The sequence below is a fragment of the Spea bombifrons genome, chromosome 2 (assembly GCF_027358695.1).
Source record: "Spea bombifrons isolate aSpeBom1 chromosome 2, aSpeBom1.2.pri, whole genome shotgun sequence".
Classification (NCBI taxonomy): Eukaryota; Metazoa; Chordata; class Amphibia; order Anura; family Pelobatidae; genus Spea; species Spea bombifrons.
The window spans coordinates 76,934,064-76,950,464 of record NC_071088.1 but is presented as its reverse complement, the minus strand read 5'-3'; the positions used below and the strand labels follow the sequence as shown (position 1 = coordinate 76,950,464).

Here is a 16,401-nt window from a genome sequence, read left to right as displayed (position 1 = left end):
CTAATATTTGTTCATATTTACATGTCAGTCGTGTTGAATTGCGGAAAATAATTCTCATTACCATGTAAGTGCGTCATTGCCATTTAACATTAAAGACACAATATGTAGTTTAATCAATGACTAAAAATGCAAATATTTACATTTCTCTGGTTTTTTTTTTTAACCATTACTTTATACACTCACATTCTGCACTGTCCGTTTTAAAGCAAAGAGACTCCTTTTAAAAAACTACGTAGTGGTGAATGATAAGCACATGCATAACTTGGATGGCCGGATGATAGGCTAGAGCAAAATTCATAACGATAAAATGAAAGATGCAATCATGCTTATTTTTTTCAGGGATCGGTACAGGACTATGTAAATATGCTCTCAATATATTCTCCCCTAGCAGCTGGGTTTATATATATGAGTGTCACGCTTGTCCATTTTTATCATAATTCTGTTTACCAATATTTGGTTTTGCTCACTGTAATGAAATGTTTCAACCTGTGTCTAGCAACCCAAGCGTGTTATAAATAAATTTTTGCTTGGTTAAAATATTATACGAAATAAACTATATAAACAAAAATGAGTATTAAAACCATAGTTGCCAACTGCCTTGATTTGGGAAGGACATTTCTACCAATAGTACCTATGTTCTATTGGCTGTTGGCTAGAGTTAATGTTCTGGGTTGTTTCAGAAGGAGGCAGAGTTTGATTGAGTCTGGAACCTCAGCTCTATACAAGGTGTTGAGTAATGTTGGTACTTCTCACTACTAATAATCATTTAACGTAGACCACTTAAAACTACTACCGGCATATATCTATTCGCAAACAAATACTGCACAATTTCTATTCCTTAAATATTTAAGACACTTGCAGAGTTGTGTAGAGAAATTTCGCTTTAGTTTAGAGATGGATATTTCAGGACGGCGTTTGGCTGCTACAAAATGTATAAAAATCTTTTCCTTTCCATGCAAAACCTTGCTTTATTCTGTTTTATTAAATGAACTTTAACCAGCTTGCAGTCATATTGTTCTAGTCAATAACTTAAAAACGTCCACCTACAGACCTGCACAGAACGAAAAAAAAGATATGTGGTGGATTTATGTACAGTAGATGGTAAAGTATAATTCTTGTTATCAGCAATATATACATTGTTATATTATATTGTATATATATATTGAATATGCTATTATACAATGACACACATACGCTGTGTCATTGTATATATATATTGAATATGCTATTATACAATGACACAGCGTATGTACATTAATATCACCAAACACAAAGTAATTGCTACCCATTTGAGTGGTTTGAAGACAATATATTGGTTTTCCTTTAAATTCTGTTTATTGAGATTTGAAATGACAAAACCAGAGTGGTTTTTCGGTACACTGCACCTACTACAGTTGTACTGAACTGAAAATAAATGTCCCAGGTTCTTTTGAGTTGGATGCCACAGAGTTCACTGAACCCAGCTCAGAAATTCAGTTAGATGAGGACCTTGTAAATGAAACAGCTATCAAGTTTCAGACTGGCCAGTTTCAGGTTATTAAATTGTATAGGGGTTTGAATTGAACACCGTGAGATGAAACTTTTCAAAATGTTCTGCTGCTCTGTTTCTGCTGGGACAGAAATATCCCATTAATTAAACCTGCTGAGTTTTCCAGTGAGTGCAGCTAAGCAGCAATTGAGATGGGTTTGTTTCATGTGCCATGGTTTACTTTAGGGCAATAACCTGCTGACTGTTTCTTTGCATGGCCATTTTGCAGAGATTCACTGTGGTGTAAGCCCACAATACACACACTTTACAATTATTTAGGCAAGGTGGTTGCTCTGTCCCAGTGTGTGATGGTTCTAGTCCTATCACACTCAGTGTGTATAATTCTCAGTCTGAATCCTAATTTGTATGTCTGGCCTTGTTCTTGATCTTCTCTGACTAAGAGCTTCCATAGTGTTTACACTGCAATTTCTGCCTATTCTTGTCTTCTGTGTCTCCTCTTACAAGAACAGATGCAGGTGACTTAGTTCAGTGTGAATGTTATGCTTACTGTTGTTATTCACATCCGAGTGGATCTTCTCTACATATATTCTACCGCTGTGAAGCAACATACCCGTTTGTACACAAGGAAGACATGAATTTTCAAGGAGAATACAGGACACAACCCAACATCACAGTTGATGATGAAGTATGTTCATGCTCATCAACTAAACAAAATTACAAACACCGGTTCATTATCGTAACTTTTTTGTTTTCTTTTTCTATGACTTAAGACAGGGACGTCCAACCTGCGGCCCTCCATCCTCCTCAGCCAGCCCCTTAGCTGGGAGATGTAGTCCTGCAGCAGCTGGAGGGCCACAGGTTGGACGCCCCTGTCTTAAGAGATGTCTGACATGTATAGATGTATGATGTTTTTCTGTAGCCAGTGATTGGCTGTGGAAATACTGAAAAATGCACTGGCAGATAAGTTTTCACAAGTCTCAAGCATAACTTTGATATAATGCATTCGTGATAGTAAGTATAGAAATTATGGCAGTTAGGAAAGGTGGTCACCCAATGCATGCTATATTAGTAACCAGAATAGATACATTCATTTATCAAGTTTGTAACATCTACAGTATATCACTCAGCACAAATCTTTTCAGTTTGGTAGCATTAATTGTTTTAGCTAAAGTAATAATGCCCCTCTACTACGCCTAATATATATTATTGCTTTACTTTGTATGATACTGTTATGTCTCCTTTTTTTTAACAGAATTCAAAATGACTTGGAGTATTTGACAGATGTCATGGCCTTTCCCTGTAGGTTCCACGTTTCATTAGTTTTCCTGCTGACAAAGAATTATTAGTTTTTGTTCCTTTCTGTGGTCATGTTTTATTTTTACCCCCCCCCCTTGGGCCTTTAATATTATCTTAGATCTATAAATCCTGCAGCAAGCAGCAGCCATGTGTTAACTTTTGTAATCACACAGGGACTCGAGGTAACTGGAAGGCGCACAAAACTTCCAGAAGGAGGTTTGAGTGTAGGGAAATGTATTTTGATAAATAACACCAATTTGTGGTTTTTACTTTTTTCTTTTAACTTATTTTTTTAATGCATTTTCGCATAAGTACCCACAGCAGGAAAGTAGAAATGTATTGGTCAAGTTTATCTTTAGAGCTCACACAGGTTTATTTGTGTATCTATAGCTGACTAAGGCACCGCTATAATTTCAGTTATGCCTGCAAACAATGTATTCCAACAGAAGCCTTTTAAACAATAGTGGCTTATTTCTTTCTGGCATGCATAATGTAATCTTGTGCTATTTTGAGCTATTTGAAAATCTTCTGCCAAATCCACCCACTATCCAGATACATACCTCTAGGTAAATGAATATGAATATACAAAAGATAACAGGAGTAGCTCAGGTAAAGAAACGTTAGCCTGACACAGAGTACCCATTCAAAAAAATCAAAATCTTAGTCCAGAACTGAAATACAAGGACAATTTATTCTTCACAAGCCAAAGATGTAGGTTTTGGCCTTCATGAGCCGCATCTTTGATCTCTCTAGACATTGTGAGCATGGAGGTCCATGCAATGACATATTTATCTTCAGCGCTGCCCTAAGACTAAGCCACTGAACACCCACCAGCCTACCAGTCTACACTGCTCTCCTTATGGCTTGGAGTTGGGATATGATGTCATATCCTGGTGCTCTACTTTTTAAGCCATAGAGACAGGAGAGGAGAGAACCTCAGGGCAAACAAAGTACAATCTACAGGTAGTTTTAATAAACTTTTTTGAGAATGTCTTTATTTCTGTGTCAAGGCCTACCTGAATTTGCATTTCTTTCAACTCACTCACAGGCAAGTGACTTAAAAAAAGCCACTACTGGCATAACTACTTGTCCTAGTGTCACATATCTCAACCAATTCACAAAACAATAAATTGTTCATAACTTAATTTTTTTTTATGACTTTCTCTCAATTTATTCTCTTTTTTCTAAATGTATATTAACATATCTTCTGACATTTTCTGTAACTATTTTATTGCATACAATTATATATATATATAAGTTCACTACATAGTGAAAAGTGGTTTCTACATTTCCTATGATGTAATGCTCCCTCAAGTAATTGTTTTGAATGTATATTAATACCATTCAATATAAACATGTCATACACTTTTGGTAAAGTAAAACACTGCGTAAATCCCTTTTCAAATATGTGGCTATATTTTAGCCACCAACTTATGAGAGGCATCTCAGAAATAAATAAAATCATACATTTAATTAAGAATGATGTACCTTTACTAGAACCAAATGATCCGTCTTAGAAATATAAGAACGAATGGTGATTTCACGGTTCATTGCCCAGTACGTGTTAAATGGACAAACGTGAAAAATTTGAAAACATAAAACAAGCTCATACATTATTATTACATATTATATTGAGCATTTTACAGTACACATATCATCAATTGTAAGGATTATGTATTTATGTGAATCCCCAAAAGGATGTAGTAAATGTGACATAAGAAAATACCTTGTTTATCCAAATACATTCACAATTAAATTGATACACAACTAATAAAATAGTTGAAGAAGTCTTCTATTTTAAATGTACCAGTGAGATATCATTATGAAAGGAAACATAATGTTTACAATTTAAAGTGAGTTGTTCCTACTGCCACATACCGAATGCTGCCTCATCGGACAGTGAACCCAATATGACTGCCTGTTACCATGGTAACCATTAAAAAAGAAACCTGCATGTTACCATGGTAACCATTAAAAAAGAACCCTACATGCTGGTAGCTGATCTGTTGTTAGATTAGCTTGAGAGCATGCTGGACCAATATGCTAATATGCAAGGAGCAGACATGATGACTAGTGATGTAGTCTAGTGACTAGTGATGTAGTGCCGGCACTGGAAGTTGTATATGCGTATTGCGTAGATGTCCCTCGCCGGCCACGCAAGACACCCGGGAGTCTGCTCTGGTAAGTCTTGGGGGCAGAGGTAAAACACATTGTGCGGACGTTCACCGGCTGCGGCGATGCGCGTAAACAACCTCCGCTGCCGGCACGTCTGCACGATGTGCTTTAACAATCTCCCTTGCCGGGACTCCCCTCGTGGGAGATTGTTAAAGCACATCGTGCAGACGTGCCGGCAGCGGAGGTTGTTTACGCGCATCGCCGCAGCCGGTGAACGTCTGGGCGATGCGCTTAAACAACCTCCGGTGCTGGCACTCCCCCTGTGGGAAGTGCTGGCAGGGGTGGCTGTCTGAGCGTATCAGAGAGTAGGATCCAGGTCCCCTGGACCGCTGCGGGGGATCTGTATCCTAACCCCGCTGCCTGGCGCCCGGGACTGCATTTCCCAGGCGTCGGGCGCTAGACCCCGAATATAGGCCGCACCCCCACTTTAAAGACTTAAAGTGGGGGGGAAAGTGCGGCCTATATTCGGGCCAATACGGTATATCTAAAGACAGCTAAATATTGTAAGAATATCTGCTTAAAAGAGACCAATTAACTCGGCTCGAATACATCTATACCAATGTAAATCTGCTAAATTGGGTCATTTTAGATTGGAGCATAAAGATAGCATTTATAACATTTGCAGAATCCGTTTAATGTCTGATTTCTTGTTCTTTTGTTCACTGGTCACTTCAGTAACGTCCCAAACATGTATACTGCGTTAAACATATACAACAAATATATTTAGTTGACATTGTACACAATACAATTAGGAACAAATCCAACATTCTAACCAACTAACTAACATACTAACTATACTTTAATACAAATTTTAAATCTGCAACTGTAATATTGCTTTTTTTTATCTCTAACTTCTATTTCACAGTGAACTTATTCTGTACTGTAAATCATTACCATGCATACAACAGTCCAAGAAAGAAAATAATTCAATCATTTGTAGGGGATATTGAAGATACCTTACATGGTAATTGTTATTGAAAAAGAAAACATTATGTCAGTTATTGGCTCTATTTATATGTTAAATTACTCTTTTTATATGATTAAGGTCTTACTTGATATGTAAGTAATATTACCTAATCTCCTCAATAAAATATGATCTAACGTGCTTTATGCTCACCGGCTGGTAAAAAAAAAAACTGGGACAGAAGGTAACGAGATATTTTTAGAAGAAAAAGACATAAATAAAAGTAGAAAATATTCGTCACACCTGCAGTGTGCAGAAGGTGATTGGGTGTTTTCTATATGCCAAGAGATAAGAGGTGAATTTGACAATCACAAACTAAGAGGATTCCCAGGGTGCTTCTGACAGGGACTCCTGGCATGAGCTTGCCAGAGCTTCTCACCAGCAGTGTCAGCTAAAATGCATCTCTACAGAAACAACCTCCCACGCTAAGGCAAAATTCAGATCCAAATACTGTTTAATGTCACTTAAAGCAGCAATAGCCAGGTAAACTGTTTTATTAGCAACAGTGACATTTTGAAATTCAGTCATTTCCCTTTGCGCTCCAGCTAAGGTATCCCAACTTGAATAGCAAGCAGGCAAAAAAATAATTTACTAATGTGGATGAATGTGGTATGTTTTGTAGTTAAGTGTTTTTGTTATTGCATGGATAGAAATTACTTCAACCATGTATCCTGATCTTCAAAGGTAATTTTTCAAGGACAGGCATCAAATTTAGACTGATATTATTTTACTGGGGTTATTGTGTTCCAAGATTTAATGGCACTAGGATCTGATTGAAGCTTGAAAAAGGCCTTAGGAATAAAGACTATATAAAATATTACTTAGTAAAATGCCCTATACCCTGAAAAATGGTATGTATATCTTGGACCATAGACAGTCGTTGGCCAAGAAAATGAGTGCAGCAGATGAAAGACACATCATGCTTACTTCCCTTTATATTCAGAACATGTACAGCTGTGCCATCAGCTCAGCATTGGCAAACAGTGAGGCCCCAGTACATCCATCTACTGTCTGAAGAAGTCTGGTCAGAAGTGGTCTCCATGGAAGACATGCATTCAAAAAAAAGCCATACCTCCGACGTGGAAAACCTTGCAAGTTTGGGGAGCACTTCTGTAAATGGAGTTGGGTATTTGGTCAGAATTAATGGTCTCCTCAATGCTGAGAAGTACAGGCAGATACTTATCCACCATGCTATACCATCAGGAAGGCATCTGATTAGTCCCAAAGTTTATCTGCAGCATGACAATGACCCCAAACATACAGCCAATGTCATTAAGAACTATGTTCTGCTTAAAGAAGATCAAGGAGTCCTGGAAGTGATGGTAGGGCCACTACAGAGCCCTGATGTCATGTCGAGTCATTCTGGGATTACACAAAGAGAGAAGCAACTGAGGTTGCCTAAGTCCACAGAAGGACTGTGTTAGTTCTTCATGGTGTTTGGAACAATCTACTTGCCAAGTTCCTTAATATACTGTGTGTAAGTGTACCTAGAAGAATTGATTGTTTTTTGAATGGTGGTCACACCAAGAATTGATTTACTTTAGATTTTTTTTCTGTTCACTCGCTTTGCATTTAGTTAACTGATGAAATAGGCTATTAACATGTCTATTTGTGAAAGCATTCTTACTTTAAAGCATTTTTTCACATGTGCCTAAAACTTGTGCAATGGGCCACTGAGAGGTTTGATCGTTCAAGAGAGAGATCTTTTCCCTGTTTTTGTACCTGCCGGCCTAGGCGGGATACATCACTGACAAAGACAGAAAATGCTTGCATACTGAAGACTCACTTATAAATCTTATGAAAGTAATGAGAGACCAAGTACTGTATTGTGTTTCACCTTGGAGCAAAATGTATTTTGTTGTATCATTAATGTGTTATAATAATTAGTGTATCTGCCTGTCATCAAAATTAAAAATTAAAATTCACTTAGACCCATCTACTCCTTTCTGTATTGAGTGCAACCTAACCTCATAGTCCTCTTAATACATCACGCACATCCGTTGACATTCCTTTTTTCCTATTTTTCCTCATGCGCTTCATTGCTTAGAACACCACATAAGAATTCCCACCAGTTAAACAAAGATAAACAATCCCTAGGCTTCCCTCCTTCCTCTATCAGTGCACTGAACTAGAAAGAGCAGCACTGCCTTCTGCCCTCTTTCCTTGTCCTTCTTGCAATAAAACTGATGTTAATTCTATTAACCATAACAATGTTTGCTCACATCCCTACCCAACTTCTCCATCTTGTGTACAGTGTGATTTGGGTTCATGTATGAGCTCTCTGCCCCTATGGGATGGCAAATACGCTTTTTAAACATGCAGTCAGATTACTCTTTAAATCTCAGTGTTAAAAGAATAATACAGGTTAGAAATATAGAACAAACTCAAAAAAACCTCTCTTTAGGTAGATTATCCATGCAACATTTAAAGACAGGTATCAACCTATAACACCATAGTTCAACAAAGCATAAACAATGATACATATATATATATATATATATATATATATATATATATATATATATATATATATTATATATATATAATATCACAATTATAATTATCACACACAATCTAGATTTATTGAATATGTTTGACTAGTTATGAGTCATATAATAAAATAGACTGGTTACAAATGATATTTGAACAAAAGCATTAAAAAGCCCCATGTGATCCCACTATCAGTCTCATAACAATATACAATTTTTGGAAAACCTCAAATATTGTGCAACCCTTTAGAGCTTCTGGGATTATCTTGAAGGCCACCTTACTAGATCTTCATGAACAACATGTGAAACACTAAACAACCAATTAAAAAGCATTACAGTAAATGTAATGTTGTATGAGAGCTGCTAAACTATAGTTCAAATACATAATCCCATTTTTCTGCATAATGAGGAACAACCTTAGTTTCTAATGCAAGAAAGTAAGCTAAGCATCAACTCAACAAAATAGTCTTCTATGCAGACTCAGTTGCCATGCAAACAATCAGAATATACAATGTAACTCACCTCAGAGTTTTACGAATCATATCTTCATCTGTGATTCCATAGTAAGTTAAAGTTTCATTCCATGTAGGATTCAGTGTATTCCGTAAAGTTTTTGTTCTTAACTTATTTGCCTGGCCAAAAGAACAAATAATGTTCTGTTATGTAAAGCAATGACACGCTCAATAAGTAAATACAACTTTGAAAATTCAATTAAACAGCTCAAGTTACTCTTAAGATAAAAGTACTTTTTTGAAATCACGTCAATGTTAATTGCAGATTTTCTTCCTTACTAGCAAGGTCTGTGTAGGCGTTAATGTATATATATGAGACACATAGCTACGTACTGACAGGTAGAAAAAATGACAATTGTACTATTAACAGATTACCCTCTAAAGTTTACTTTTTTTAATTTAAGGTTACAGTGATATTTGTTGAACATTGTGGCTCAGAGGGGATATGATAACATTATATAAATATATGGAGGGTCAATATAAAGAGCTCTTCAGTGACCTGTTCATTAACAGAAATATACAATTAACAAGAGGTCACCCTCTGAGACTGGAAGAGCGCAGGTTTCATAGACGACAAAGGAAGGGATTCTTTACAGTGAGGACAATAAAGGTATGGAATTCACTTCCAAGTGAGGTGGTGTTATCCAATACATTAGATACCTTCAAAAGGGGTCTCGATATTTTCTTAGAAGGGCATGACATACAGGGATATAAGTAGAATAACATTAATATTTTAGAGCTCCTTGATCCAAGGAGAAATCCGATTGCCTCTTGGAGTCAAGAAGGAATTTCTTTCCCCTGATGGCAGAATTCGAAGTAGCTTAATTAGGGGTTTTTTTGCTTTCTTTTGGATTGAGAATAGGAAGGTTAAGTAGAAGAGTTGAACTTGATGGACTTAGGTCTTTTTTCAACCTTATGAACTATGTAAAAAAAAAGTGTCTTTTTCTGAGTCCAGTAACATAAAAAATGTCCGGCATAAACATTGTGGGTCCCTATCCAGGGTTCAACATGTGAGCTAATGTCCAAGAATTCTCAAACACGATGCATTATGCAAGGCCAGCTCACCTCTTCTTCTGGAGTAGTTTGGTGGGTTTTGTTCTTTGTAATGTATATTACGTGAGTTGAAACAGGTGTCCTGCAAATTCCTACTGCATAACTTAATTTGGTTATACAGGTTGAGTTTCTTTTATCCGAAATGCTTGGAACCAGAAGTACTTTGGATAAGGGATCATTTTATATAACGGATCTGTCTTCTCACCTGTGTCTGTTCCGTCATTCAGGCTTTTCCTGTGGACCCAGAGAACTTCCTGTCCATTGTTCCGGTTTCCACAGATCACTCCCAGTCTAGAAAAAGGAGTGGAAGCGCTCTGGGGCTGCAAGGAAGCCTGAAAAACGGAGTGGACAACAGGGAAAAGCCAAAAAGAGGCGGGAAAAGGATCTACTGACTACAGGAGTGGTCAAACATCTCCCCCACCTTGCTTGTCCGTATACCTTATCTGAATTCCCTTTATCTGAAATTTTTTTGGCTAATTTCGGATAAGAGATTTTTTAATAAGGGATACTCAACCTGTATTACCAGTCCTCAGTAATGGATGATTACACGACTGAGTCATTTATTTATGTATTATCAGCATACCTGGGAACTCTCCAGGTTTGACCCGGAGATTTCCGGGTGAGCGCTGCTCCTCCAGGTCTCCGGGTCAATGGGGGTGTTTCCCGCTGCCGTCAGTGGGGCCGCCCACCGACGTCAGCGGGACCGCCCACCGATGTTAGTGTGCAGTCCTGGCCGTGTCCCGCAAGGGAAGGCTTCGGGTAGCCGGAGCCAAGAAGTTCTCAGGTATGATTATCAGCTTTTCCCATCAAGCTAATTTTTCTTTTTTGTTCCACAAGTAAAAGCACATATAATATAGATCTGGACTGTTTGGAACATTATTTTCTTAAAATGGTTTCAGTGTTAAAGAAAAGCTGTAAAAATGCTTTATAGCAGCTCATATCCAGACATTTAAACCTATCAATTAGGCATTCATGGTTTTATTAAACAATAACTGGAACATTTTTCAAGAATTTTACTGGATTAATGCTTAAAATGTAATGCACTTCAATGTTATATTGCTGAGACATGCTGACTTTTTATATAATGCTTCCCATGCATGCAGTCTACAAAAGAAATGTTAATTAAAATTGAGTAACACGTTCTAAGAGTGTAAAAATATGACTGCATAATGAAATATATTATTTGGCAAATAATATTGTTGAAGGCGACACATCCTTAGCTTAAAATATGATTGATTTCTGAGGAAGCTAAATAAGGTCGCTTGTCAGTATTGGATTTTATTTTTCTTTGATATAAGGACAGACAATCCCCACTCACGCCAGTTAATTTGTTAACCCTGAAGAAAATTGACCAATTATTTTCACATACAAGAACAGGGATAGAAGAAGCAGCCAGGTGACTTTAACTTTAATTAAATCAGAGCTGCAGGAATAGTCCAACCGTTGGACAATTTGTACTGCAACAGATTGAAGGATGCAATATCTACCAGCTTAGACACTTCTCACTTTAATGAGTTCTGATTAGATCGATAGGTAAAAGTTTTGTGCTGTGTACTACAAGGAATACAAATTAAACCTTCAAGAGTCATATATATATAAAAATATATACATATATCATACCTCCCAACATTTTTTTTTTTTTTTGTTTTTTAAATCTCGCGGAACTCATCGTTACAAGCAATTGCACTTTACAATGTCGCACTTGCATCGCCACTTAAAACACGCTTCGTTTTTGTCAGCACAGTCATGCATATTAAAAATAACCAACACATTGAATTGAATTCCCATGAGGCTCAGCCAGACATACTACTTCCATGATGCTAGCTGTGAACTAAAATTCCCATGATTCTCAGCCAGCCAGGTGTCCACCATAATGCTGGCTGAGCATCACTGGAAGAGTATTCCACAGCAGCAGAGATTTTTTTAAATTAAAAAAGGCTAATGTTAGCCTCCCTCCCAGGACCCTAACACACTGCCTTTACACACACCTGCCCATAAACACACATATACACATACACTGCCTTTACACACCCACATATACACATACACTGCCTTTACACACCCACATATAGACGTACACTGCCCTCACACACACAGATTCAAAATTGAATTAATGTATCATAGCAGAACACAACACAACACAACACACAACAACTGAACTTCAACTGAAATCCTTCTAGCACTTATATGGAAGTAAGGCTTTACTTAAAGGATATGAGAAGAAGTGATGAAAGTGCAACTCATGATTTAATAATATAATCTTTGGTGTGCAATGCTCAATCACAAACTTCCATTGAAGTTTTAAACGTTATATTATTTTAAGTCAAATTGTAACAGCTCCAATGGACACCATAGCTAAGATCATTACGATTCTTGGCACATCTCACTTTGTTGGGATCGATGCTTAAGCAATGGGGAGCTGCAGATGCAAGTGAACTTGAAGTAAATTGAATTAGCAGTCGTTAGGGACTTGACTAAACGCAAAGATGTATTGTTTAAGCCATGTATATGATCCTCTCTGGCTCGGCATCTGCAGATAAAGTGTGATACTATGTTCATTACCAGCCAGTTGTACAAGCACACTATTTAGAATGGCATTGTTCATTGAGCCATGGATGTGCTCTACCATTTAATAAGAGAAATGGATTTAGCTATGCATCTTTTTCTATGGTGGCCAAAAAAAAAGGTTTTCCTGAAAGGGCAAGATTTCCAGTGTAAAATTGTATAGCCCCATTAAGGTCATGACAGCCTTACTTGCAATTTAGTGAATAGAGAAGGCTTAATTTATTAATGAGACTACAGTGAATTATAAACTGTAAATATCTCAACTGGAAAACTACCCACTGATTTCAATTCACACACTTTGCATTGGATTAACACTTTGAATTTAACCGTAAACCTAATCTTGCAGACATTGTTACGCTAGTATATACGACTAAAGACAGTCATATATCAATTATAGGACAATATTAATCTTTTAATACGCCATTAACAAACTAAAAAAATAAATAAAATGAGCAGCAAACTACTGCCATTTGCAGTTCTTTACACAAAGAAAAAAATGTTCATTTTTTTTTAATGAAAAGGCAGATGAAAGTGGTCACCGTAATAAATCACTTAAGGTTTCATCAGGTCACCCTGGCCAAAGTACATGTCTGGGGCAGTGACCCACATATACATCACTGCACAAAGAGCTCGAAATTAAACTCTCATGTTACATATGAATTATATTTATTAACAAAGCAGTTGTTGATGAAACATATTTGTTGTACTGTGTATTATCAAATGTATATAAGTTGTAGAGGGTATTATCAAAGCAGTTGTAGAGGAAACATATTTGGAAAACAGAAATACCTAAATGTTTTTGAACGTAAATAAAAATATTCAAGCTGCTGTAGTCTATTTGAATATATTTTATTTCCCGAAAGTCTTTCATGTCCTCTAAATATTCTGATAAATTAAAAAATGAAAAAAAGCTGCTGCTGCTGTCTGCTGTTCTTTACAAATGAAAAAGGCAGATGAAAGCGTTCACTCACTTTAATGAATGTTTTCATAACTCTAATCAGTGGACTCTACCTTCAAACAAATATGGCTACCCTTAACCCTGGCATTTACAGCATTGAACAAATGTGCATTGAAAGCATAACAGGAAGGATTTTATTTATTGATAGAGTATGTATTATTAAAACCGGATGGGTATGACTGAGTCTCCAGACGAAGCTCTGCTTTCCAAGATCATATTTTTCTTTCTCCAGGCAGGGGACCAGTGTTTGGTGAAGCCCACTCTGGGAAGTACAGTTCATTCTTTTCTCACGAGAATTAATGTTAAAATTACCTCTGTTATTTTCTGCCATACTGTTTTTAAGGTCTGTCTTCTTTTTCCCACATGGCATTTGGTATTGCTACTTTTTATTTATGATGACAACTACAGATGTTAAAGTCTGCTAAATGTTTTAGTTTGCTTCAACAATGTGAGTAGAATGTGAATAGAAAGTGAGTAGAATCAAGAGAGTATGCTGCAATATCCTGTGCAGTACAGTTTTCATTACGGATTCATGGGAAATATGGAAATTAAATGCACACTTCCATAAAATGCAACTGTTTAGAACAACCAATACTTGATTGGATAAGTCATATATCCTGGCCTAGGCCCTGGTGCCAAACCGGGAGTAGACCTGGGCTCTTAGTCTCAGTCTTCCGCTGCCAACCGGCCCATTTACACTATGTCCGCTGTACCAGCTCACGGCAGCCTCTACAGACTGCATTAGAAGGTGCTGCGCACCTTTAAGACACAGACCACCATCTTTTAATGTGGCACAGTTGCTGACTGATGAGGGGTGGCTGGGGATGCAGGATTGGATGGCTTAGGTCATTCTAGTTTCTGTAGTTGTTAAATATACACTGAGATTGAAGCTCTTTTCTTGAGAGCACATTATTTTGTTTGGATATCATTATATAAAAACAGGGGCATTTTCTACTTCTATGCTCAAAAACCTTAAACCTTAAAACCCAAATCCAAATATTTAAATCTGCACACCAAATAATCACTTAAAGCTTCAGTGCCGCACCCTGGTCAAAGTACATGTCCAGTGACCAGTATATACATCACTCTCAATTTGCATATGAATTATATACCAGAGTATACATTCTTCTATCTTATCACCCTTATCACCGTTGTTCCAAATTCCTCTGTCATAGTTTTCTAATTTTATTGTTTACTGATTAAAGAATTATAAAATATGTGTATAATTAACTTTTTCTAACAAATATCGAAGGCTTAGGAGGTCAATGTGTAACTACTCAAAAATGTATTATTTGTCACTGCTAACTTCTAAGTCACTAGTGAACGTAACACTGTAACTGCATTGTTTAGCAAAACTATGTTGCGTAAATATTGATTTATATGTCATTGCTATTAATTCATTTGAACAAGAGGTCAGTCAAAATTAAGCATCTTTTAAATATCAACAAAAACACAGCAAAGAGGAAAAAGCACCAATGTTGCACAAAAAGTTGTGGAGACAAAAACCCAGTTCTAAAAATATGAGGTACTACCTGCATATACTACAAATAAAGTCCACTCCAAATCAGTAGAGGGTGCAATATGGCACAGAAGACATCCATAGCAAGCTTTATAGTTTACATTTAGTGACATGGTCTGTATATATATATATATATATATATATATATATATATATATATATATATATATATGGCATCACAAATGGCATCATCAATAACATAACAAATGTAATTGCCAATGGCTTTGAAAATTGACATTGAAAGTTAAACTATGTGATATTTTTTTCAATAAGTAGGATTTTAGGAATGTAAACTGAGCTTATGTCAAAACTTAACTTTAAATAAGGACAATCTAAGATTTAGGGCCAATTTTGGATCAAGTTTGGACATGTAGAGGGGGAAGTGTATAATCAATAAATGATTAGAGGATGTATTGTTAGATATGGCAAAATATAACCATGCCTATTCCTCATATAAATACATATAAAAAGGGAGCTGTCCATTCAGCACCAACAGTTTTCTTTCCTTTTCATTTAAACTGAAGAAACACATGGTATGTATTGAAATAACTTTTACTGAAGGAGCAAATAATACACAACATATTTACCCTGACGACAATTGATGTGCCTGGCACGTCTAGGATATACATCCCCTTAGCAACAATTGGTGTGTCTGGCACATAATGGGGTTAAACAAGCATAGAAAGCAATAAACAATTGCTTTAGTCTCTCAGCTGGTGTTGCTGCAATACCATGACATTGAGGCATTCAGCAACACAACAAAAAAAATGTAGGGGCAGCGTAGAACCACTCCTAGGAATGATTGTATTCACCATATTGAAAGGCTATGAGTTCAGCCAGTGTTGCTTAAGTGCCTCAATATAGAGGAATTCAGCAACACAAAAAGTCAGGGGCCCCATTTGATCACTCCTAGGAGTGTTTCAAAATGCCACCTGTTAGAGACATGCAGCCTCCAACAGCCTCCAACAAGGTGACCCTCCAAACCCTTCTGATAACTCTGAGCTCTCCCTGCAGGTTGACTACATGTCACACAATATCAAACAAGAACCCAATATGTATTAAGCAACATCTCATGAGTACAGTGATACCATTCATGCATAGGTTTGCCTAGTTGTTCAGGGGCTAAAAGGCAAAATTTGGGAGGTGTGCATTTTTTAATTTTGAACTTTGACATTTCGTCATCCTGTTCCCAGGCCAGTAGAGCACAGCTTGCTAATCAGTGAAACAAAATAAAAAATATATAAAAATATATGGTTTAATGGGGGCAAATTGAATTGGCTAGTTTCAAAGATATCCCAAATAGGGCATGAGCACAATTTATATTGGGTAAATTGATTTAGCTGGGTTCAAAGATGTCCCTAAAGTAGAATGTATGGGGGAA

General features: G+C 36.8%; 1 protein-coding gene across 1 annotated transcript in view; it reads right to left on the bottom strand.

The window, feature by feature from the left end:
• The window catches only part of DOC2B (double C2 domain beta), a 208,695-nt gene that overhangs the window by 72,226 nt on the left and 120,068 nt on the right, over nt 1–16,401 (bottom strand). Inside the window, exon 4 of the mRNA XM_053454862.1 lies at nt 8,936–9,045. Within this exon, the coding sequence (XP_053310837.1) occupies nt 8,936–9,045 (110 nt within the window). The remainder of the gene's footprint in view (nt 1–8,935; nt 9,046–16,401) is intronic.